The sequence below is a fragment of the Dermacentor variabilis genome, chromosome 2 (genome assembly GCF_050947875.1).
Source record: "Dermacentor variabilis isolate Ectoservices chromosome 2, ASM5094787v1, whole genome shotgun sequence".
Classification (NCBI taxonomy): Eukaryota; Metazoa; Arthropoda; class Arachnida; order Ixodida; family Ixodidae; genus Dermacentor; species Dermacentor variabilis.
The window spans coordinates 53,947,952-53,974,660 of NC_134569.1; the positions used below are offsets into that span (position 1 = coordinate 53,947,952).

Here is a 26,709-nt window from a genome sequence, read left to right on the forward strand (position 1 = left end):
TAGTGACGTCGAGTCATATAACACGGCGCCGTGAAACACCGAAAGCGTCTGCAACATCATTTTCAGACAAAGTAAACGATCGAAGCATACCGTGCCATTGGTATTAGTCACAGTTAGAAAACCCTCGTGTTAGCAACCAGTGATGGCGGCGCTACAATGCTTCTGTACAGTAGCCTCAGTTAAGTTTACATTGAATTCGTGCTTTTGGCGGTCCATTTCTTCTTGCGTGTGCATACACCTTTCATCCAAACATCTATTTGGCACACTTGCTTTATACACGTGCTGCCATTTGCAGAGCAGTCACTTGTAACCATTTCTGTTCGTCACTTCAGCACACGTTAGGCCTTCACGATTGCGATGGGGGAAAGCGAATGCGGTGTCTACCATCTCGTGTACGTAGTTCATGCTGTGCTCCAATCCTTGGGGTCGCTGCAAGCGCCGTGCACATTTTCACGTTATCACCCGAGGCACCGACTGGTATACTGCCTATACTTGCTGTGACTGTATCTCCGCGAACCGGCTCGGCTGGTTCGTAGAGGCGCGCGTGGTCGTCGGTGGGCCTTTACGCATGTGCTTTGTGCGGCGTGCCAGCGCGGGAGGCTCGGCGGGGTCCCGCCTTCGGCTAGCGAGTGTACACGTGTCGCTCGTCTCTCGTGTGTGTGGTCGTCTCGAGCGGCACTTGCCACGTTTCCGCGTGTTTCCCAAGCGATGGGCGCGTATACTATGCGTACTGCCTGCTGGCGCGGAGCCAGATTGGTCTAAGCTTAGGCTCATCCTCTGTGAATGTCCCTTCCCCGACCGCTCGTGTACGGGGCATGCAATCTTCGTGCCGTCGCGAAATGCTTCGTCCGCGCCTCGGCGGGGTCTTAGGAATGGCGCTTTTTTTTTTACGGGCTATCTACAGACGAACGAGAGATAAAATTGAAGAGGAATCAAACATACAAGCATCAGCTTTGGCAGAAGGTGGTGAATTGCAGCGTCGAGCAGTCCTGTCCCAGCACGATCGTGTGTTTGCCAAGATCTCGAAGAAGGATGTAGCGAAAGGGCTGAAGGATTGTCATAGTTGGGCTATCGTGCAAAGCTCAAGTGTATTCTTGCTAACGGTGTGTTTGTCCCGCTGGTTAAAGTTTTTCAAGCTAGGTTGTCTTTGTGCTGCGAGGTGAAGACGTAAGCGAGGCGGAGTGATGGTGCTGTTGGAAGGGGCTGTCATTAGCGTGCTACTAGTAAGAAAGCTTCATGTTTCGCACCAGATGCGTGTCGAGGAAAACCGTGGTATAGAGGCTTTGAGTGCGCATTCGGTGACAGAACGATGTCAGTTTAAGCGGCTGGGAAGGTGGTGCTTCAGTTTTCTCCCCTGTGGCGTGTCGTCGTTTGAAACTTGGCTGTTATCGCCTATCCCTACACTAAGGTAACGCAAAACCGTGACATGTAGCCCACTGTGTTTACATCGACCGTAGACAGAAAACACGCAACCGATCATCGCAACGATCCATGACTGCAGAAAAGACGCCGTCGCTCACGAGAGTGTGACTTCACTGTGTGCTGCTGAGCGTTTCTCTCGTCTCGCACGCACGGCGCGCACAGTTGAAGCACGCCGGGCCGAATTCACGTAACATTTAATTTGTAAGTGCTGTTCGCCGCTGGCCAGCCGCCTTCGCTAATAATATGTCCGACATCGCGATCGGCTGTCATGTACTTTTAGGAACAGCTCTCGCGTAAGAACTTTTTTTGTGTGTACGAGCCGAGGTTCTTACCGCTTCGTCTGGTGCACGAAACCGAACGAAGAAACCGAAGTACGAAGGTAATAAGAGGGGCGCGCATGACCATGCAACTAGACGCAGGTGAACCGAGACGTATTCCACGATTTACGCTGCCTCTACCACCCGACGCGCTTGGTCTACAATCTCTCAACAGATTGCTCCAACTGCTTCAAATGCTGCTGCCTTTTTGACGCACGTGAAATTGGTAGTAGGATGCCCGCTTTCATCTCGGAGGCGCTTGCGTTGGGGACCAGCACACTTGTCCGGTTGTTGCTCCCATCCGGGCGGCACGTGTCCACCCCCCCCCCCCCCCCCCAGCAAACGCGCAGAAACAACTCCACTTGTGCGCAACGCCGCAAGAAGCCGCGAATGCGGGCAGTCAGATCCCACGAACGAGCCCACGGTAGCCGCGGGAAGACGTCCGCTGAGCCGGCGCGTGTTCTACAACCATTAACGGAGAGTCGTTACGCGAGCCAGCCTGCACGCCAGAAAGTGGAAAAGAGGGAACAAGAAACAGAAGAGCCCGATCATCTTTCTCCTGCCGAAGGTTCTGTGCAGCGACTAGCAACCGCAGAGAGGCGCCCCTGAACGATCGTGTTGATGTGACAGCGCTAACACTGTAGCGTCCATTACTCTGAATGTGCCCCGTTATGTATACGGCCGCTCGAAATGTTTCTGCACGCGTGTAGACGGTTCTGGAACACAAATGACAGCGTGATGGCTGTTTCGCATAGGCGGAAGACACAAGAGACACAAGAGAGTCTCTTGTGTCTTCCGCCTATAGAAGGTGCGCCCATCTAAACGTGTGCGGATTTTTTCGCTGTTGGAGGCTGAGCGAGCACAGCTCGAGTGAAGCAGTAAATGCATCCTATTTTATTGCGACTTCCCCAGACAGACTGCAGTTTCCGCACGCCTGTGCCCAAGTTTCGATGTCCCATCTCAATCTGTCTTAACGGCTGCGTATTAGAGATGTAAAAAAAAAAAAGTTATAGAAGAGTCCACACAAAAGCTGTTGTACCTTTCCGGGTAACCATAGGCCATGGGATGGGACGAAAGGACAAATTTTTGTTTTACTGAAAAGAAATTATTCCGCGATGCTCAGCCACAGTATGGTGAAATGTAGATCGTTCCTTGTGGCGATCAAAAAAGCTAGCATGGAACGTGCTCAGACGATTTTTGGAGACGCGATGGCACTGTACGTCGACGAACTTCGATGTTTCAACTGTATGGACCATGTATCAATAATTAGCGATCTAGAATTAAGATCGGCTCGCTAACTTGATGGCGAGGGGACAGGTGGTATGCCTGTGGTTGAAGGGCAGTCTGTAACAGTGTCGAATAACGTTTATTGTAATGAAGTAGTTAGACGCACTTAGACAGCCACGTCGCCGTCGCCTATCTGGGAGCCAGTTTGTCTACCTTGCTGAGCTCTTGTGCAGCTGCTGCGCTTCTTGTTGCCGCTTGACGAGCCGTATAAAGACAACTGGTGGAGATGCTGGGACCCGACACTGAGCCTGGAGCTCCGCAACCGGAAACTCCAGCCCGTCTTCGTGATGCCGGAAAAAGATCCTGGACGCCCTGCTCGTGAATGTAAAATTTTATTGCTGATGTAGTATAGCAACATGACCCGAGAACAACCCTGTTTTACCTAGAACCACTTAGAAGTGTCAAAACAGTACGAGGAGACATACAGAACCGCTGGCGGATCTAGAGGAGGGGCCCTCTGGGTCAGCAGGAGGGGCTGGAGATGCAGCTTGTGTTGTCCCTCGTGCTCTTTTTGTCTTCAGCGTCCGGATGTGATTCCGCCGTCACTTGGCAAGTACCGTTTTCGACGTGCTTCCTCAGTGCATGGAAGTTGCGGAGGGCTAAGTGTAGCCAGTTCTCGTTGCATCAGCTTCTGGGAGCCAACGCGCCCAAGGGTAGCGAAGAAGAGCTTTCTCTACGGCCAGCGCTCTCGGGGCCTTTACTGCCTATCCTTGCCCAGGTGTGCGCGCGCGCTCCGCCGCCGACCAAATGGAGATAAATGCTTCGTCGACGGCCGACAGTGGCCCGCGGTCTCTTTCTTTCGCCAGCAGAAGCAGCACGAAGCAGAGGCCTAATGGTCACAAATGGTCGTCGCTGCTTGAACGCAGCTGCAGGCACACGACTTTCTCTCTGGCGGTGGGAAGTGGATGGAGAGGGGAGTAGGGGGAGGGTGCCTAACGCCCCGCTGTTGTCCCGTCTGTTTGTCTATACCCCGCCGTTGTGCCTCTAATGGGGGTTAGAGAGGAGGCAATTGCACGCGTGCTATGTCTAGCAGGGGGGTGCGCGGTTGTCCCCGTTCGGGAGCCCCCCCCCTCCCCCTCCCCCCAACTTGCGTGCGACGCAATGACGCATGCCCCGACGCCTGCAGAACGAAGTGGTCCTCGCGACACAGTGCACTATACATGGCTTCCGAAGCAAGGTTACTCTGCATTTTTCTTTCGTTTTTTTTTTAGGGACGCGTCACACAAGACCGTTACTAACGACGCCAGGGTCCTTTGTATACGCTGCTTGGCGGAGTCGCTGCAGTGATAGTCATGTCCAGCCTGCATGTTCCTGAAGCTGCGAATGAATACTGACTAGAAGGCTGGTGGTTCTTCTCTTTCCGGTCCCTTTTTCCCGGTAACACTTGATCAGAATTTAACCAGTGTTCGAGTCTGCTTTGGTTACTCAGTTCCTTTTACTTGGTTTTTAGTTGTTTTAATACCCTGCGTCAGTTGTGACCACCTTATAGAGATTAAGTATTATTCCTTCGTTCCCATTCCCACACTTGTTGTAGGTTGCTTTGCACTAGCCGTGGAAATATGGCCTTAATGTTCAATTATGTCAGCTAGCATATTTGTCGTGTCTTCTTTTTTTTCCTCAAACACAACTGACCGATCGTACTGCTTGGGTTGCTTGGGAATAGTTATAAACACTTGCTCGCACCTTCAATGTCAGCCTACCAGTATACCTGCTGCGGTGGCTTAGCGGCTATGGTGTTGCACCGTTATGCACAAGGTCGCGGCATCAAATCCCGGCCGGGGCGGCCGCATTTCGATAGGGGCGAAATCCAAAAACGCCCGTGTCCCGTGCAATGGGGGCACGTTAAAGAACCCTCGGTGGTCAGAATTAATGCGGAGCCCCATACTATGGCGTGCCTCATAATCAAAGCGTGATTGTGGCACGTAAAATCCCAGAATCCATCAGTCAGCCAACCAGTGCTCCGCCCTAACCTCGCTCGAAGACTGCGCCAAGTCGTTGACGTCCTAGACTGTTCGCTGACACATAGTTGCGGACGCCACCGTGCGCTTTTCGGAACAACGGAGTGCTGGAACTGTTCTTTGCGGGAGTAACTGCGTGTCGCGCTTAGCGTCATTCTCAGAAGTTTCGTATATAGCATCTTATAAATCGCCTTAACTCTGTCTGCGTTCAGTCAAACTTAACGTATACTTAACTGGGAAACAGGGCGTACAAGAACACCCGGAAAGAGAGTCGAATTGGATCCAAGCAGGTTAGGTTTGGTTGGGTTTCGAATCCGATGTCTCGTTCCGGCCCTCGAGACGCGCTATTCCACAGGTGTTCGAGCATGGGGCTCAACGCGAGCCAGATCCCCCAGCTCGCGCGTCGCGGCAGCGCAGGCGGCGAAGAGCGCGCATCAACGCATAATAGTTGATCCATTGCCAAAGCGAAAGGAGAACGTGTGTCCCGGCCCAGTGACGACGACGCCGGGCCGCCTCTTGTCGTGCGCCGCTGACGCTGATTGACGCGTGCTGCTCGGCTGCGCCCGCGGCAGTCATCGGGCGCTGATGAGGCCACCGCTGCGGGCGACGGGGACGCGCCCGTCTTTCGCGCATGCGGCTTGCCTCAGGCGGGCGTCCGTTTACCTTTCTCCTTATCCCTTTCCTCGTGCTGTCGCTCTCTGCAGAATGCGCCACGCACGAACGCTTGCGCGCGGTCGCTGGAAATCTCGGTGCGTATACGCTTCGTTGCGTGCTCGGCCGGTGCGAGCGGTCGCTTGTCGTACAACTTGTCGGGGAGCCCCGAACTACGAGTGTCGCTCGAGTTGGACGGAAACACGGGATAATTGCGAATACGATGCTTTTCGGAGGTTAAGGATCACGGTGCCGATGAGAGGGAGCAAGATCCAAAGTTTAGTAACACGAAGGGTCATACATAGTGTGTTGCGATATGGTTTTGTTTTTGGTCCCGTGACCACGAAGAATGTCGCAGTTAGGGAGGGTGGAAAGAGGAAGGGGGTCGTGAATAATTTTAGCACGTGCTTCTTATTGTTTAATATACACCCCAAACTTAGTACAGGAACGTCTTGCGTCCGAGACAGGCCATCGTCAGATTCGAAATGATTAGTAACGTTCCAATGAATGCGATGTGTTCGTGAGCACGTTCAACCTTCACACTCACTATTACTAGGCCCCCGACCCCCCTTCCTTGATTTATTTGGTGTCCGTGGTGTGACAGGAGTGAATAACGAATTTGTGCAAGTTGTTGCTTTTCAAGAATGTTTTTCGTCTCAGCGAAAGAGAGGCATGTGTATAGCCGGGACTTGTAGTGGAAACATGATTATTTGGGAGGCGCCTGTGTAGACGCGTTTCTGCTTACTCCCTACAGCTTTAATAAAGTGGAAAATGAGACATCCACCCATTCGTAGCAATTGCTACAAAGGAAACCCATACGGGCTCCTCGAAAGAAAATCCTCGCAGTTGAAGAAAAATTCGTCCTGGTCCGGGACTCGAACCTGGGACCACCGCCTTTCCAGGGCAGCCGCTCTACCATCTGAGCTAACCAGGTGGCTTGCAGATGGCAGGGCGAAGTCAAATTTTTCAACAACTCGAAGCAAAGGCAAGAGTTTGACGACAGCTACAGCTTTGTACTGACCTGTTACCAACTAATACTTGCTGCATGGTTGGTTCATGATTTATGTTTAAAAATAATGGGAGAACGACATGAACGAGAAGGGTCAGAAGGACAGGACAGGCGCTGTCCTGTCCTTGGCCGCGTCCTCTTGCGCTATTCTGAAGCTTGAAGGGCCTGTTACCCAATTGTTCGGCCTACTTACATGGTAGAAAAAAATATTGTGCATTATTATTAAGAAACTCCGCAGTTTTCGTCGGTTACGCGAGCGGTTTGACAGGCTTCCGGTGCGCATAAGCAATACAAGGAAAACTCCTCGAAGAAATCTAGGTCGTCGGCGTGTTTTCGTGGTATCAGCGTGCGCTCCGTTTCGCAACACGCTTGTGCGCTTCTCCGGCGTTTTCCTCCTTCTGCCACCTGGTGACGAGACTTGTTGGGAGTGTGAATGATTCGTGTACGGTCTATAATGTACTTGGCGCGTAGCCTCTGCAATATTTAGCTCACACGGAGTAGATAGCTTGAGTTCCTTTTCTTATCTCGTCCGAAGGTTGTAGACGTGCCCTCTAGACCATAATTGACTAATTCTAGGAGCCACGGTAAGGTTCACATGTTGCAAAAATCGTACAGGCAATTTTTAACTAACCTTACTGTCTTCTTTTTATTTTTCAACGGCAGTGCTCACTAAACAAATTCTCATAGTGCTGGCGATTTTTTTTTGTCGGTCGACGCGAAGAGTGCAGTTGCAAGGCGACGCACCTCTACTCTATACCCCTATACCCCCCGCGTTCTCTAGGAGGCCATGGCAAGCGTGAGGTTGCGGGTTCGATTCACGGCAGGGGCTGCCGCATGGCTGCGACGGGAGCGGGACGCAAAGATGCTCGTGCTTTGAGATTTAGGCACTTGGTAAAGAACTCCAGGCGGTTTAAATTAATCTGGCGTCTGTACCCACTGTGGAACCCTTAGAGCTATCTATTGATTTGGAAAATTAAAACCTGTAAGTTAATGTTTTTCTTTGTTCTAATCATCTTACGACACCCCTCTTCAATCGCTTCAGATGAAAAAAAAGAAAAACCTCGCCATTTTTTATGCCTATAAGATAAAATTGTGATGGTGTCATGGCACTATGTTGCGTAAAACTCAGAAAAGAAAAAAAGAACAGGTTTGATGCTTGCAACAACAACAAAAAAAAGCTGGATGCTTTAACCACAGTGTATCTTGTAAGTGTTGATGCAGAGGCTATTTCGGTCGCCCTTGAAGATAATAACTAGATGTTGTTTCTGCCACACTTTGGAAATTTCGCATTAGTCATTACAGAATATTTTTCATTATGATAATGCTTACTTCTGCATTAACGTCACTACCGTTGACGTGTCATACTGTAGAGAACCCTGCCTCTTGGGCCAAGAAAAAGATCTGCATAACCCACCCAAGCTAGGAAATGATGCAGAAAATAACGGATTAAGAAAGGGTGTGGCCGATACGCTGGATACTCATCATGAAATAACGTGCTTTTACCCCTTCAGTTTCACCTTCTTTTCCGTAATGGATCGTCACCAGGTGTTTCATAATCAGAAAAGTGGTGTGCTTTACATGTGTTGCCACCGAATGCGTTGCTTTGGTGATCTCTCACCGTCGTGCGATGTCCTCACGACGAAGAGTGGCAGTGCTACAAAGACTGACACGTTTGTCACGTAAAGAGTCGTTATAGTTGCATGCTTCGGATAGCAGCATTGCTACACTTCTTAGACGAGTGCTTTGCTGACGGCAATTAAAAAAAAGTTGATGTTAGCACAGTATTATAATATTACACTATTATTATAATAGCGTGTAATTAAAAGAGTAAGGTTGGCAACAAGATTTGCTGTTGATGCTGTTCGTACGCGCCACGAGCACTAAACGACGAAGCGCACAACATTTCTCCGCTGTTAAAGTAACTAAACAAACAAGTTTTGTGAAAGACACAATTATGTCATGACGCAATGACGCCGATGGGGCTTGCTTACTTGCAACTTTTGTTATGGTGCCCCCCCTCCCAAAAGAAAAGGAAAAGATTATTTTAGTAGGAAGCACAAAAAGTCCCCCTTTTTTGAGGAAATAAACATTAACAATGTTCCAATAGATTCTATTGCAACTTAGAAATTATATGGACACTCCAGAGTAATTTTCGCCGTCGCCGTGATGTTCCAATATATTTATGTATACGTACGCTATAAGTTTATCGATGCCGTAGATGCAGTGTACGTGCTATTCCTTAGAATTTTTAAATTTTAGCGCTCAACACAAGAGTCATAAAAATTTAATTCACAGCTCTTGCCTTTTATTTTAAATCGTACCAGATTTCGAAGGAAGTGCAAAACAATTTTAGTGCTCACAATCTCACGAGTGATGTAACTTCACTGGCTGCGGCGTTCTCCTACGGGCAGTGCAATGGCGCGTGTGTGGTGCCATTACAGGGCTTAAGACGGTGTGTGAGAGCTTCTAAGGATGCCAGAAGTATTAGCACATCGGCGTGTAGTCGCACCCGCGTGTAGTTAGAACACCGTCCGAGGAAGTTAAGGCGCAGCGTTACGCATTGCTATCGTTGTCACTGTTTCGGCCTTCGGGTGAAACTAACTTCTTTTTTATTCTAGTGCTTTTCCAAAAGCCCGCACCTTACGCGAACTCCGGTTTCTATTGCGCGCCAGAATAACGGAAACAAGGACTTGAGTGTTCATATACAATCGGCCTTTGCCGCTGCGGGAAGCCGTAAATCGTGCTTCCCCGCAGACACAAATGCATGTGGCGAAGCCAATAGTGAAGGGGAACTATAAGGTTCGTATTTGCTCCCTTGTCTCGGTGCCGCGTGGACTCAGGCACCCTCATAATATATTTAATACAACCTGCCCTATGTGAACCGGTAAATTTGATTCCTGTTTTACAGGCAGAAGAGTCACGTGATAGAAACGTTTTTTTTTTTAATCCTCATTTTGTGGCAATCGACTAAACGCAGAAGGAACACGTACGTTCTCGGTCATGAAAGAAATTAGTTTCGAGAATCAAATAATTAATTCGGTAGTAAAAATTACTTTGCGGCTGCAGAAATATCAATTCTATAAGTGTTCTGTTCTGTGACACCGACATGCTGCGTCATCGCGCCAACTAAGGCGCCCAACGCCTTGCCGAATTAATTTACACGTGCCTAACAAGCAAATATTTCTCGCGTTCAGCACGCACGTATATTCGCTAACATTGGCTTTATTGCCCTCCGCATTGCTTTACTTATAAACATTGCCGCCATGTTACCGCCAGTGCAGCAATGCGAGAAAGCCAGCTTTACGTTTTCATTGTTTTTTTTTTTTAAGCATGGCATATTCTTCGAAACGTTGTGAAGCGTAGATCTGTATGCAAACAGGGGCATAATGACAGACGTGCCTTGTATTATACATCAAATTTGTATCCCCAACTGTATACATCTGAAAGAGAGGCCTTCATTTCTGTGGTGATATTTTCCGCAGCTTCTTAGCTCACTTGTAACCAACACTTCAGAGACATAGATGCCAAAGCTTCTTTCAACCAAATCTCAAAGATAGAGGGTAACTACGTGGTAATACGAGGTTTAGCTTCGCGTTATAAATGAAGCGTTATGCGATGCGTGATACGTTAAGCCCTCTGTTAAGCTCCGCGGAACTGCAGTAGACATGGCGAGAGATTAACGTTTAAGCATACAGTCCTCGTGTATCTTGCTAAAATGTGGAAGAGTTGGGATTTTACAGCGTTCTGCATCGCCAACGTGTCGCCAACGCTAATGCTGTGGTGCCACCTGCTACGTGGAAATCAAAACACTTTGTTTTGCCGCTGTTAGGTCTAAAGAGAGGGTACCAAGCCAACAAACAGCTAATCTCAGTAATAACAAGTAATCGCGAATACTTTGTCCTCAGCGTGACGTGGAACTAAGCGATACCTCATTTTGCTGTTTAGTTCTTGCTGTCGGGCCGGACAGCAAGTAGCAAGGGATAACTCTAATCGAAGCGGATCGTCTGGGGTGGTCTGGGCGCTGCCATGTTACGTAATCGCGGTAACCTGTCACTTTATTGAATGACATAGTAGGACGTGCATGCGCAGTGGGCCTAACGTATCGCGTCTCGCGGTACGGTATCACGCTTCACTCGAACGTAAAACTACCTCATCAACTTGCCCTCCACGCTCTACCCCTCCATGTTTGCTGGCGCTGCTTGGTTTCCGGCTGCCATCTGCGTCGGCCACTGTATGCAACTGATTCGGGAGTAGTTCTCGGCTTATTCTTCCTTGTCCGAGTTAGTGGCCCCATCGGAAGCCTGGCCTCCGCGGGGCTTCTCGATTGACCATTTCCGCGCACCGTACAGTAACGCTCAGCCAAAAGACACGTGATAAATGCGCACAGTAGGGGTTAGGGTGCTTAGCGCGGACAAGATTTCTCTGCGGGGAGTCCGCGGAAGATGCCGACTAAGTAATTTATATCGGCGTCCATTGACCGACGGCTGCGCCGAGGTTGAGTTGGGTTGATAAACGTCTTTATTGGCCGTCCAAAGTGCTTGGATAGCTTAGCTGTGCCGACTCTGAGAGTTATTTCTGAGAAAGAATCTTTGTGTAAGACATACGAACATGGTTAAGCTCCGTACAACATTGTCATAACATTATAGTGATGACGATTTACGCAGTGGAAGTGTGGTTATTTAGCGATACTGTTTTCTTCCACGGATGCTGCATAGGCACGCGCCGTCGTCTCTCCCGCTAGATGCTGCGGGAGTGTCCGAAAGCAATTGTGATGCATTATCAGCCGCAATTTTATTTTAATGTTTCAGAACAGATGCGTCCTCTAATCAATTTCTACTAGCGAACATTTCTTTTTGCCGCAATAGTGGTCACCTCGCGCATACATAACTAGTGGAATGTACGGCATTCTTTATTATGGACTCCCACGCTTTGATTTCATCTATAGCCTTTCTATGGAGAGGCCCATGCCACGACATAAACTCGTAAGATTAGGGTATACATGCACGAGTCGTGATAAGTATATTTCTTGAACCACGGCATGACATTGCGGTGCCATGTAGCAGTCCTGTTCGCACTTCATGTCGCACGCCATGTCGCTTCGAGCTTTATCCTCTCTAAATTGCCGTCCAAGGGAAACCGCAGCCGAAGAGAGAAGCGGCGGAAACCCGAGGAATTCGTGGTACGTTTCCTTGTCAGTGATGTCGATAAATTCACCATGTTGTGATACTTCTTCACTGTTTGCGGGGAAAAAAAAGGAATCAGTGACGATTTAGCAGTAAATGCGAGAGAAAAGTGCGTTAGCATAACATCGCACCTTCTTGAAGTCCAGAATCCACGATATAAACTGCGGCCACCACATCGCAAGGGGTTGTTCAGGAGCTCACTCGACGAGTGAGCTCCCGATAACACGCAGACACGTACGTACACACACACGCACGCACGTACGTACGCACGCACACACATCAAAGAAGTGCGACGTAATGCCAACGCGTTTCTCTTGCATTACTAGAGAGATAACAGCAAGGACGTGAACCAGAGATAGACTATACTCTTGCGAACTCACAGCCTTACGCAGTGCGGTTGTGCCGGTTATGGAAATTTATGGTCCGTTAACATTGCAGAAACTTGTTGCTCACATCAACACAACTTAACCTTCAAGAGGCAGAACTGTCGGCGAGCAACTTTAACAAGCGTGTAAGTCGGCAGTTGTTTGCAGAGAATGTAGACGCGCTTGGTAACAATCGCTGTTGCTTGCGGTGTGGCAAGGACGCTGACATGCGCTTTTTTTGTTTCTTATTTTGCTTGTTTTTTGGGCATATTGTTGGGGAAGCGATTGGTCGTAGTCGACAACGACCTTGCGGTTCACTTGTCCCTCTCGGAACGTTGCCAATAGCTATATACATCAATAAGTTCATCGAAGCGATATATATATATATATATATATAATATGCGTAAACCGAACAGAGAGTATGAGACCTTGATAGGGGCCCCGGGTGCACAGCGCACATGTTTTTGAAAGGTTCACTTCGACAACAGAGGAGGAAACGGCTGTTGTCAAGGCGGCACCTTCAGTACAATTCGCTCGATTGGCCGACAACCTTGTTGTACTTCCTTTATAAGAAAAAAAAAAAATCCTCGTCACTTCTCCCGACTCGCTCAACGCTTTTAAGCGAGACGAGACAAGAATCAGGACTGCGATGGCGTGCGGCAGTATACGTATACTAGAACGCCTCGCGACCCAATGAACTTCCAGAATAAAACTGCTTGTTTGTTTCTCTCGGAGCGCAGCGACTTGACGAGCCACTTACACCGTCGTAACATGAGCAAGGGCTCGTGTTTCCTGTCCAACGTTCTAGGCGCTCTTACGATGCGAGTAGCCCTGAAGGACGCAAAATGACCCATTGTGTGACGCGCATGCGCACTCCTTTCGAGGAAAACGGCGTCTGACGCTTCCTTATTTCGCCAAATGAACGGGGGCGTTGAATAGACTGGCTTGAAAAGTTTCACTCGCGCTGCACTACGCGGCTCCGCGGGCCATGTTTCCCTCGGGGTCGTAAAAGCCCCGTTCGTTTCCGAGTGTTCTCTGGGTTATTTGTATTCTCCCCGCGAGTGATGCTGTGCTACAGGTTGTAACTGCGCCGTGTAATAATGTGGTCCAACAGATAGGAACCGGCTCGTATTACTCCCTGTTCGTTGAAACTCGGCTCACGTCAGTGGTTTAGCCTGCTTCTTTATTGCCGTTAAATTAAACCTCTCGCCGCCTTCGGCTGGGACTAGTCTTTCGCGATGAACTCAACGTTACGACCTTATTGGAGCTTTCAAATAGCGTCTTACGCATTGCGTGTCTTACTTCTTACGTATGATACAGTTGCAGTTTTCGCCGAAAAAGTTTCGAAGCAACTCTTCGCGTTATCGAGACAGTTAATTGTCAGACTGTTTGGAATAGTCATTGTTTCAAACACCTAGAAATATTGCGGATGCCTTAGACATTGCTTCAAGTTGCATTGCGTCAGAAGTTTCAAGTGGTATGTAAGCTATCATGAGACAGGCGCTCGGTGACGGATCATGTGTTGCTTTAGAGCGTTAAACCACTTGAAACTCACTCACTCACTCACTCACTCACTCACTCACTCACTCACTCACTCACTCACTCACTCACTCACTCACTCACTCACTCACTCACTCACTCACTCACTCACTCACTCACTCAATCAATCAATCAATCAATCAATCAATCAATCATGTTCGTGTCATTCGCGGAGTGGTTTCAAAACTTTTCACAGACGGCACGTTCGCGTCGCGCGTAACATGATGTGTTATCCTCACGAAACTTCCCATTAGCTTGCACACTGCTGTAATTTCGCCATAGGTAGCGACGCCAGCAACGCAAGAAAACTGATCGTTGCCAGATTACCATTTTACTTCACCGCATTGCGTCAGCCGATATCGGATGGTTAAACGTCGTTCAGCTTCACTACTTTAATGCATCTTTGTCGTCGTGCACAGGCAGTGTAGTTTGCACGGTTTACCCGTGCTTCATTAGTTTACAACAATGGCATTCTCCAGCGCCCCTCTTTGCACAGGCGCACAATGATGCGATGGCGCGAGCAAGTCAACAAGATTACAGCTTGCGCTCGGGGCTTACCAAGCCGGAGCTTTCGACATCGTTGTTCCCTGCAGCCTACATCGGCCGGCCGATCAAAATGTCTATGCTGGTTTAAAAGGCGTTCAAGCCGCCTTCAGGCCATTAGTGCCGAGTTGAAACGCCGAAAGGGTTCTGAGTGCAAAACGCCATTAACGGTTGTGTAACCACACTGCTTTGTTAAGACGGCTGAATTTGTTTTAGGGCCAGTCATGCCACGGACAAACATGATGTGGTCACGTGGGATTACGACAAGTGTCCGCCGCTGCATATAAAAAAGGGCGTCGCGGGTCGCCTGTCGAGTGTTTTTGTTTGCTCAGCCCGTACACAATAAATCATTCGAAACTTCATTGTAACTAGAATGTATTTAAACCGATTGTTGTCTAATATGCGCAAGTATACAGGCTGCGTTGTCTTTTCTTTCCTTTTTCTTTTTCGCGTGGCCACTGTACGTTGATGAATGGTTACCGCTCTCGAAGCGGTTAATATTTTCCAGTAGGAAGCATTAACCGGTTTGGTCTTCGAAAAGAGCAAAGAAAAAAAAAAGCTTTATTGTCTAGTGTTGCTGCGGTAGATCGCGATCGCTGACCAGGGCACACATCTATAATTTGAGGTGGCCGGCAGCCGTGTACATACGTCGATTGCAAACGCGTCGAGGCTTAGTAATGGTTTCTGGTGCGTGGTTGCTACTACGACGCCGTCTCCCTAATTTTGTGCAGCACTGTTAAAAGGGCGCGGGGCTTCAGTTCACCGAATCTACGAATCCATGGACATTTTCCCACCCAGACAATTATTCGCCTGCTGGATATCACTTGCGGTCTGAGCGACGGTTGCATGGCGATTGTTACACGTGTCAAATTCCAACTGATTTGTCAGCTTGTCCGATGATAGAGCGAACACCGTCGCAAAGCACCAGTACGGGAATGCTGGCCACTGTTTTACGCGGGAGTGACCTCTTGTACCATATTCAAGTCCCTTTGTGAATGTTCGTGTACATATTATTATACGCTTGATATATTTGCGTACAATGAGAATGATGTGTGATCCGTTGGAGTTTGTCCAGCTTACAGAGACATAATTAAGTAGAATGGGTCATGCCTCCCAAGAACCATCATAGAGCTAGGAAGCTCACTAGGTTCTATGCCTTTTCCTTCAACGCAACGTCAAGTTTTAAACTTGCTTTTCTGGTTTATTAAAGACGCTGGCTTAATTGATAAGTTACAGTCTGTTTATATCATCACTTTTACCTCACCTGTACTTAGCACGATAATATATTTTGCTGCATTTCCTTTTCTTTTTCGTTTTGCCGCCCTTCTTTCTCACATGGCCTTCCTGTACCCAATCCCTTTCCACACGCGAAGTAGCATATGGCGGCTACATGGATACCGACAGAATTCTCTGCATTTTGTTACATAGCTCTCTCTCTCTCTGTCTGTCTTGATCACGTTACCAAAGCTCTCCCGTATGGAGTTCAAATATAGAACAACCGGTCACTCACACAAAATGAGTAGCCACTACTCCTCTCGCTCTTAGAGTGCACGCGCAGCTGTTCGACGTCACTGCACGGTTTTATCGGGTAGACGTCTAGTCCTAGCGACGGGAGCAGTCATGGCAAGCCAGCGGGCAGGCGAATTCAAGCGTCGGCCGCGCTTTCGAGCCGGGTATGCGCGCACAAGCAAGTCAGATGACTTTATCCTCTTCTTGCTTTTGTTTTGTCATTTACCCCCGTCGGACGTCCCGTCGGCGGCACGCGCTCGGTCGTGTGCGTGCTAGTCATTAACGAGTATAGCTCTGAGGAGGCTGCGCAGACTAGGAGAGAGTGGCTCTCCGCAGGAAACACCTTTCTTTTTTCTCGCCGCGCACGAGAGTTGCGCAGCAACTAGCTCTGCAGGCTGTCCCGCAGAAGAGACAAAGGAGTCGCCGTCGTCTGTCCGCGCGTCTGACAGACGGCACCAAAAAGCAATTAGCCGGTCGCGCGCGTGCGCGCTAGCTCGCTTCTTGATGGCTCGAAAACAGACGACGCGCCGTTTTGTTTCCTCTCTCTGGTTGTCGTTCTTTAGTTAAGAGTCGTGATCGTAGTCACGACAACCGCGACAGGTTTAACCCCGCTATGATCAAACACAGTCACCTATTAAGGACGATTATAACAACTTGATCACTTTCATTTCTGGCCATGGAGAGTACATTTGTGCATGAAAGAAAAAAAGACAAAGAAAAGACTAAAAGAAAGAACTTAAATATTGTTTGAGTTAACTTATTCAGTGCAGTAATCAACTATTGATACTTGTTTTACTGAACTATCAACAGCTGACAACTTTCTCCAGTGTATCAAAAACGCTACTATAGGCTATGCGTCAAAGGGGCTGACAACCGAATTTTAAGGACCGAGTTTTTTATGGCGCAACGTAAAGCTCACCCTCGGTAGTGCTTACACCAGCAGCGGTTACCTCCAAAAGCGCGTGGTTATTTTGTAAGCAGACATTTTCGATCTGAGTAGCGTCTAAAAAAAGAAACGAGTACCTCCTCCGGTGAAGCGGAGAAGTGAGAGCGATGCCGATAGCCCGCCTCGCAAATTCCTTGTAAATTGTGAAAGCCGTTCTGCTTTCACAGGAGTGAGCGCAGCTGTCGTTAACCACCTATATTTGGACCTTTTCTACCACTTTTGAAAATAAAACGTTGGTACAATAGTTTGCGTTGTTGCACAGACCTTTCTGTAATTTGTACCGCGTTTTCCCCCAAGTACATGCCTGCGTCATTGCTGGCTGGCCCCCGGCGTCGTTATATTGTTGATAGAGAAACCAAGCCAACTCATCGAAAACGAAGGCGAAGGCTGCGCCGCTTTTCTACTCGCTACAAACGAAGACTTAGCTGCACATTATTAAGTTAGAAAAAAAGCTTGGAATAGAAAAAAGTCTTCTGCATTTCAATATTAACAAAAAGACCAGGAACCGGATACACTAGCTGAAGGGTCCCGTGATAGGTCACTTATACATCTTCATGTTTTTGCCGCGTGGGGTGCCAAAGGTAATTTTTCGGTACATTAAGTGATAAGTTAAAAAAAGTCGCAGTTTCGCCCGAGAGGCGAAGCATCGATTGCGATAGCAAATTAGTGGGCAGCTATACGAAGTAAGGCTAGTAGTTTCATCGGCCGCAGGAACTATTAAGCATAGACATGCTACATAAATTAACAAGCGTGGTTTATGTTGGCAACAAGCCAACATAAACACATTTCACTCGATGACCGCGGAAGCTCGCTGTCAAAAGGCTGCAGTGAGGAAACGCGGCAGCAGCAGCAGGCGAATTGACTGTCGTGCCGCCGCTCGCATCAACGCCAACTACGGCGCGAAAACACAGCGCAGCGTGGACTCTGTACCAGTCGCATTTGGCTTTCAAGATACAGCGGCCCTGCCGGGCGCGCACGGGCTAGAACGCGTCCCCCTCCTCCTCCCTCCGAAGCCTTGCGCGCGACAGAAGGCGGCGCGCTTCTTCCCCGCTTTCCGTCGTTGCGCGCGCGATATTGAGCCGTGATCGCCGGCTCAACCTCCCACGCTTATACTATAGCATACGGCGCGCGGCGACCATTTTATCGCCCTTGGGCTTTATACGGAACCTCATGCCGACGGCACAAATTCGCCTGGAGTGTCCATATAATAGCTATCGCAAGAAAATGTGAATCCTATTTTAGTGAGAAAAACAGGCCTCGTTTTAGCCAATACGATAGCCCATCTGCCTATCAACTGAGTTATCTCGATTCATGTTCTGAGCGGTTGTCTTTCGCTTTAAGTTTCCCGTGCATAAATAAAAATAATGAGGTATCAAAATAGCGCAACATACATGATATGTTGCAGGGTTAGAGGAGTACTGACATGACATTTTCAATTGTCGTCTTTTTCCTTCGCTAAGTGAAGGTTCAAACCTCAGAAAAGATACTGGCTATCGTCAGAGCGCCCTGAGTAGTTTACTGTAATACTTGTTTCCACGAGGCAATTCTGTTTTCGGTACCCAGGTTGTGGATGCGTCATGACGTCATGATACACGTGCTAGCTCCGTTCCTGCAATCACTGCATCTGGCACTAGTGAACACGGTCAGAAAAAAATCCGTACTATACACACTTGTTTGTTTTGCTACGCGGCTAAGGTCGTCGGGCGTTGTTATCTAGCCTTGTTGCTACACGGCGTCAGTAAATTTCGCTCTGTGTCATTACGTCATTACAATATCGACCTGTCGCAAGGTCTGGCATTTCGAGAGTAATTTTAGTATCAAATTGAAATGTTTTACTGTCGCTTCCCAGGCTTCATACATTCCAAATGTCACACTTTCACTCTCGACATCACTGTGGCACGGTTTCCAACACTTCGAAATAATAAAGGTGTCAGTGCATCGTTAGGAAGAGACGAAGCCTTTCCTTCGTCTGTTCCTTGTGCTTTGTTTTTGCTTGCTCGTTTCATGGCGTACGCTGTAGTTTCTACTGTGCGCATGTAGCAAGCTTGTGGCTGCGTGGTTGTTTCGTGAACGTGGTTGAGAACATCTAAACTTTACACGTCCGGCACTGTGCGTACAGATTAATGCGTAGTATGGCCAAGCCGTGAAAAAAGAAATTGTGGTAGACGAGATCTTCCGGAGAAAAACCTGCACGGTGGGGGTTATTTTAGTGCTTTCTTGCGTCAGTGCCGTAACACTTAATGGAAACAAACAAATAAACACAACAAAGGAGAAAGAAAAAGCTACAAGGGAACAAAAGAGATAGCCTAGTTTCTTCTTTTGTTCACCTTGCAGCTGTGGCTGCAAGGTGTGTTTGACAGTTCTTCGCGAACGATTAGGCCAACAGAAGTCGAAAGTGAACAAGTTACCCCCCTCCCCTCTTTTCTTTTTTTCTTTTTTCTTTTTGTAAAGTCTTTCGCGAGCTTCTACGAATAATGGAAACCGCTCCCCCGCCCCCTCCCCCATTTGAGCCGAATGCTGCTTGGGTGTCCTTATTGTACTTCACTCTCGGGGCTTCGCGCCCCAGCAACAGACGCTTGTCTTTAAATAGGTCAACTTCTTTTTCAAAGCAGTAGCAGTATACAGGGTGTCCCACGTAACTTGAGCCAAACATTAAATATATGCATAAGCTACGTAGCTGGACAGAACCAAGGTAATGTCGTTTGCCGTCGCTTGGCGATACTCAGCCTATTTTTTTCATCCCGCCTAATTAGATAATGAGTTCTAATTAATTAACCAACTTCTCAAACATTATAGTTAGATGAAAAGTGTCAATGAGAAAATTGTAGAGCGACATGAAAAACTCCCGATACGGCTTTCCGTTGCTCCATACGTGCTACATAAAAGTGTTTTTCCGAGCGTGAAAGAAGTCCGCGAATTAATAATCGAATAGTAAGACAAAGAAGGATAAAGAATAATATTACAGTAAGACAAACAAAAATGCAAACAAGAATAGCGTCGTCTCATCTGCCTTCTTTTCTCTTAGTAGTTGTTTTTTATTTTGTTTCTTTCTGCATGTCATTATCCGCGCGAATACTTGCACGGCATTTGACAGATGTCTCCGGATGCTACACACAGTCACGCGTGGTCTCAGTTTTCTTTAAGCCAGACCCTGAGTCTGATGCTTCTAAGATGGGCTCCTCCAACTGTGTTCCTTTCACTAGTATGCTTCTCCGTGAGCATGGATGGCGCTTCTCCCTGGTGACTTCGTGGTTAATGTCCAGAAACGCGTGCAAAATGCTACTAAAAGCGCGTTCTCGGATGCAGTAAGCCTGGCTGCACAATAAATTTATGGGAAATTACTCGCATCATCTTTACATCACGCCTTGCTAGGTAAGCTTCATCAATAAAAATAAATAAATAAATAAATAAATAAATAAATAAATAAATAAATAAATAAATGAATGGGCAGGAGCCTACGAGCCCAGGCCTGCGATGATTCTCCCTCCCCCACAAATAATAATAATAATAATAATAATAATAATAATAATAATAATAATAATAATAATAATAATAATAATAATAATAATAATAATAATAATAATAATAAAGAAACTGAAACAAAGCCACGAAGTGCGCATATGCAGTGCTTTGAGGCTTGTGTTCGGATATCATTGGTTACTTAAATGGTGGACTAACCACGTGATTTCTTTTTTTGATGGTCTCGCACCGTTATCGACTTCGGTTGGTCCTGACCGTTTGCCTTTCACCTTGTCTTGTGCGCAGCAGTCACTGGAGAAGTCCGCGCGCAACACTGCCGACGAGGTGGTCATCAAGGGCAAGGGAGCCGTCAAGCTGGGATGGATCCAGGGAGTGTTTGTGAGTACGCTCGCAGGAGGCCCATTCTGTTCTCTTCCTTCTCCATATACCTCCTCAGATATGAGCGCGGACGCATTGTACTGTTTCTCCCAGGAAGTGTTTACGTCTCGCTTCATCCAGCGTTGGACTGCAGCCAGTGTCGTTAAGCAGTTTAAAAGAATACTACTCCGTTTGCCCCTGGCTGCGCAGCTTGTCGCACGTACACTAACGCGTTCGACGCCATTTGTGTTCGTGCGCGCGCGTGTGTTTGTGTGTCGCAAACGTAGAACGAACAAAACAACATTAAATGGTGTGACCTTTCATGTCCAGGCGAGTGGTACCTAGCTAAATGACATGAAACAACAATAGCAACAAACATTTCTGGGGATAGCCCTCTCAGGCGATCAGGGTCACCGGAAGGCGTCGACAAGAGAAACGTGCGCAAGATACGTAAAAGGGAATTCGTAAGTTAGAGATCACTGAATAAATTAACGTAATCGAGTTTCCTGAACGTTAACACTGTAATGTCGAAACACTGTTCCATTGCACACCAAGGACAACTATCGAACAATTTATTCACCTTCATTTCTAGCCATGGAGATTGCAATTGTACAGAGGTAAAACAAACGAAAGAAATAGTATTTCATGTAGAATTTAATTAAGTGTAATAATAGATACTTTGTAATCGGTTTACTGAACTATGAAGAACTGAAAACTCACTCAGTCGTATCAAAACTGCAACTACAGGCTATCCTTTAAGTTTACCGTGCTTAAATCAAAATTTTGAGCTATCAAAACAGCGTGGCGTTAAGCGTAGAGACTTGGGCACCTTGGTGGTTCATCTTTTAAAATAACAACAGTGCGAGAGACAGGGACAAACGAAGAAAGAGAAACACAGCACTGACTTCCAATAACTTTGTTGTTGTAAGTCAGCGCTGTGTGTGTTTTAAGCTTGGCCTATTATGGTATACGTTAGGCATCACAGGGCTAATGTACCTCAGATTACCTTTAGCTAGGCTCGTGAGGCAAGGGAATAAAATTAAACGAATAGGCTAAACTTGAGAAATGGCGCAGATCGGTAGTGGAGAATCGGCAAAGTGATATCTGGGAATAGTCTATGCGACTCACACTTTCTAGTAAAACCCGTTTGAGCTTCCTTGTTGGCAACGTTTCCTTTTACGAATCTTTCCGCAGCTTGCTGGACACCGCAGAAGTAATTTGTTTAAATAATGGAGTGACACGTATTCAAGCGAGATTGATGCGGTAAAACATGGTGCGGTAGCAGCAGTGGGACTCGAGTAGTCGCTTTAATCATTCTACAGTTTCCACGTGAATTTTTGTTTTATTTTCTGTCTGCTGAATCAATGTCTCGAGATGACATCTGTATAGCTAACGTTATGTTTTTATATGCATTTTTCCTGTTATGCACACATAAACACACACGCGCACGCACACCTGCTGGCTCTCTGCAAGAGTAAAATGCGACTCTATTTTTCAGTGTTTGTATTCATTAAATTGGAATGTCTGTTCATGATGATTTTTTCCACAATGCGTCTTGATTTATTATATATGATTTCAATGAAACACTTCATTCCGACGTCATAAGCGTCAGACCGTACTCGTATATTCTATGCATAGTGTAGTCAACTGTAGGAAACATAAAATTATCACTGTAGCGTCGATTACAGCCAAGTTTTGTTACCAAGGTGCGGGAAATAATTTTTTATCGATAAATGTTTAGTTAGTGTGTCGCATCATATTTCACGCAATAAATGAAGAAACGTAGAAGTTCTGATGGCTAAAAAAATATATGCGAGTTTACTTTAGTAGTGAATCATAGCCGCATACCTAGCTCCCAAATTTCTGACGCTTCAGTATGCATGTTGCATCTTGCCATTGAGGTTCTTCTTAGCGAATTGATAAAGCTAGTAGCGGATTTTGTAGGACAACGTTCGTTGTTTTTGTGGAACCTTAGCGTGAAAAAAAGAAATGGTAGCAGTGGTGTCCTGTTTCGCTTTGTCCTCGACGACTCCTAATGGGTGCTTCTTTTTTTCTTTCCGGCAATGCAGGTGCGATGTCTGCTCAACATCTGGGGTGTCATCCTGTTCCTGCGGCTTTCCTGGGTGGTGGGGCAAGCTGGAATCGGTACGATTCAGTTGCTTTCACTGCAGAATAAACTTCCGACCGTGTTCTCTTGGCGACGCCCGTGAGCTTCGTGCCTTGTACCACATACAGCCCCGAGAGGCGCGCACAGTTTTTTGTCCGGTTTAAACATTGCTTGATGGCACGACGCCTTTTCGAAAGACGACGATTTCACTCGTTGAACACGTCATCGTAGCAAAAGTTACGTTCGGGAGCCCATGTGTGGGCTTCTATATTTAAACACGAGATGGGCCCGATGTCGCCTATTGTAAGGGATTGAAGTATGGCGAGCCAGCATTTGTGCAATGACGACGGGAGGTCTCTTGAGACGCGCACAGGCTTCCTGAGAGTGGGTGTGTCGCCTATTGGAAACACGAGGGAAGGCGCGGGGACAACACGACAAGATGCCCCTCCCGGGACTTGTGTAAGAGACGCTTCCGTTTGAAGCGGCGCCCGTGCAACATGTTCACGTGTCGGTAATGCGCGCGCAGTCTTAGGAATACTGAATCAGTCAGGCGCTTACGGTTTCAAAAGAAACGGCTTTTCAAGAGGAAGGGGGAAGACAACAGCACGACCCTCTGAAGCGGGGCGCCTCGCTGAGAGATGGCAGGCCGCTCTCCTCAGCGAGGCACCCGAAGACCAGGAGTGGGCCGTCCAGCGGGCCAGGGCCGTTGCCGAGGATCTCGGAAGATTTTCCTCGGGCGACGGACCCCTGGCAGCCTAGCCCCGGGCACCAACAGCAATAACCGTTGGACAAATAAGGTTTAGTTCTTTCCTATCCTAGAAAGAAACGGGAGGAAAGCCCGTACGCACGTCTGGGTGATCCGCGCTAGGCAGGGGCAAAACCCAAGTGGCAGCGGTCACCGCGTTTTCGCCTTGTCGGGACTCGTCTCCGTGGGACGGACTCGCATGGAGAGGTAGCCGCCGCGTGACCATTCGAGGGCTTCTGTCTTCGCCGACCCGTTGGCTTTGGACGCGGTTGGGAGAAGCACTTCGTCGCCCAGTGCGGGGACAAAAAATCCGAAGACAACTAAGCACTAAGTGGCATTGACTTCTTACTCGTCAAAATGGAGCGCAGCGAAATTACGAACAAGCGGGTGGACGCCATCGATGGCTCATGAGGAAGTCCCACGTAATACGTGTACTGCCTCTAAATGGAACTTCGTCGCAGACCCTTTCCCTGACCTACCTTAGTTCTTAGTCCTACAAAGCCTTACTCCCATCGTGCCATCGCTCGTGAGTATGGCAGGTTATGTAAAACAGGATAGTGCCCCTGCTCCAGTGTTCGCTGCAGCAATGTTTTAGGCGTCCGGTGCCTTTATTTTTGTCTATACACCTGGGCGATGATTTCTGCATTGTTTGTTTCAAAAGAAGTGCGCAGAAATTAAGTGATACATGATACCAGTTCAGTGTAGCAATGTGGAGATGTAGCAGTACACATTCTTCCTAAAATAACCTCTCAAATGGTTTCTATCCAGATTAAACTTCCTGCTCACTACTTCGATAACTTATCGTCTCTCTCCGCTCCTCCGTGCAGGCCTGGGCTCCGCCATCGTCATCCTCGCCTCTATCGTGACAATGCTTACGACGCTCTCCATGTCGGCCATCTGTACTAACGGCGAAGTGCGTGGAGGTGAGCGCCCACTGTGTATTAACGAACTTGTATCTTTCCCGTCACGCCAACACTCAAGTAGTGCCGAAAGCAATGACTTGCGGGCGACGCGAGCGGTAACCGAACTATGTTGACTGTATGTGAATGTGGTCGTGCAGTCACTCGACACATTCCTGTAGCAGGAATTTTTACTTATATAGCATTTTCTTAATTCTTATTTTTTTATGTCTGTGCTATCAATCTAGTATTCCGCTACAGTCACACGGATGACACTCTTTTGTTTATTTATGTGCTACCAATCTAACGTTCCGCTACAGCCATACGGATGACAATTTTCCCTGAATGTGATCTTCCACCGGTTGCAGTTTGCACTGATAAGCGCTGCTAAAGAGTTTACGAATAGTTCCGGTTGCCAATTTCGGTCGTTATAGAAGTCAATATTGAGTCTACAGACTCCCTATAGGCGTCGGGTAAACTGATATGCCGTCTTATAAACTCCTCCTTGTGACCATATAAAGTTTACAGACATTCAATGGACAAAAATTTGTAACATGAATTATTTTTTTCAGTAGAATTGAATTGTAATCCATAGGCATTCAAGTCGGATGTTTGTAGAAAGTGTGCACGGACATTAGTTGACAAAAATTGTAAAGCTGTAGGATTTGTGTAGGCGTTTTATAGACTTCACAGGAAGACGTCTACAAGCTTTCTATACTGCGCCTAAATATATGTGCTTTATGTGTGTGTGAGAGGGTATATAATCCGCCTGTCACTCGGCAGTGCACACGACAGTGACATAAAAAATAGTGGCTTCACACGCTTGTTTTGTGTTCGCAGGAGGGACGTACTACATGATATCTCGAAGTTTGGGGCCCGAGTTTGGCGGCTCTATCGGCCTCATCTTCTCTCTAGCCAACGCGGTAGCCATAGCCCTCTACGTGGTCGGCTTCTCTGAGACCGTCCGAGACTTGTGCAAGGTGAGTGAAAAAGCTGGCCGCCTTGCATGTCTCCTTGCTGACGCAAGGAGACGTGCAATAAGTTTGCAATATGACGTGCAATATTGTGCAATAAGAAGCGCAATAAGTTTGCCGGAGTGGTGTTCCTGATAACGTTATTGCTTATTCGCCTTCTGGTCACAATTAGGGAATGGATTAGTACTCTTGTGACCTTTTCTTTAGTTGCTCTTGGAGTTCTTCGTATATATTAAAGGAAAATATTTAATAATTGTAATGCTCGTAATGATTGCTGGGTGAAATGATTGATGAGGGCTGGTTTCTAACATTTGGTTTAATTATTTACGGGGTGTGTGCAGACGAGTGATAATTTTTTTTATTCTGCGAAAGCGATGACGATCAGCCAGCGTTTAACTGACTCATTCAATGGGACGTGGTATCCGTTGCAGTTTCGCACGCCTGTGCTCCTAGTAAAATCAACAGAACGTCAATGTATGCCGCAGTGGGGCGTAATACGTGATGGGGCGACTGGAACTTACTACAGTGCTGGTTCTGAGGAGACGTTAACGTGACGCGTGCGCTAACCGTGCTCCGCGTGCGCGATGAGGGGACGACAGCTCTTTACGTGCATACACGACACTGTGGCTGTTGCAGTGACATTCAGAGTTGATCGTTGCACATATGTTACATCTATTTGCGGATGCGGGCTGTGGTGCCCCTTCTTGTGCCGCAATTACACGATGCTCATTGCCAGCCGTGGTTTCTCGGTTGTTTTGTCGAACTGCTGGCCAAAGACATGGCCGTGGATTCGACACCCGACAGCGGGGAGGGACTTCATTTCAATGTGTGTGGAATGCACAATCATTTGTTGGTGCATTCAGATTTACAGGTGCTCAAACTTAATCCGGAGCGTACCCTTGACGGCGTCTCTTTTAGCGCTTGTGTTGCTTGTGAGCTTAGCTCCGCCAGTCAATATCGATTCTCATTCCTGCACTATCGCACGTTCTGCACTCTACCGCACACGCTACGGATGCCACACTCTATTTTGCGGCAAATCGGAAGACACCTTACGTTCACGAGTAATGATGTGCCGGCGTGATTTGAGAGCTAATGTGATTGGTTGCCTTTTACTGACAGCTTCCTGTCGCTTATCTCGCACCACTTACTGCTTCTGGAATGTTAGACGAGGAAGAATAAGAAGCCAGTCATTCATACTGTACGGTAACTAAAAAGCTCGACGGAAAACGACGCAATTTAGGCATCACTTTGAATACGCGACGACACCATTGCTCACTTTGAGCCATGACGTAATGCGGGAAGTCTTCAGTGGGCACTGGTCCTCCTCTCACCACGTGACAGCTCAAGACATCCGGGCCTTTCTGTTAGCGGGGAGCGGTTGGTTTACGCCTAGCCTAGAAGAAAAAAAAAATCACCTT

At 47.6% G+C, this 26,709-nt stretch overlaps 1 protein-coding gene across 2 annotated transcripts in view; it reads left to right on the plus strand.

Moving 5' to 3' along the window:
* Positions 1-26,709, plus strand: part of Ncc69 (sodium chloride cotransporter 69) — a 151,703-nt gene that overhangs the window by 82,847 nt on the left and 42,147 nt on the right. Inside the window, exons 2-5 of one of the 2 annotated variants that reach the window (XM_075680543.1) lie at positions 20,495-20,587; positions 22,636-22,711; positions 24,246-24,341; positions 25,158-25,297. In XM_075680543.1, the coding sequence (XP_075536658.1) occupies positions 20,495-20,587; positions 22,636-22,711; positions 24,246-24,341; positions 25,158-25,297 (405 nt within the window). The remainder of the gene's footprint in view (positions 1-20,494; positions 20,588-22,635; positions 22,712-24,245; positions 24,342-25,157; positions 25,298-26,709) is intronic. The other variant, XM_075680544.1, reaches the window with a different exon arrangement.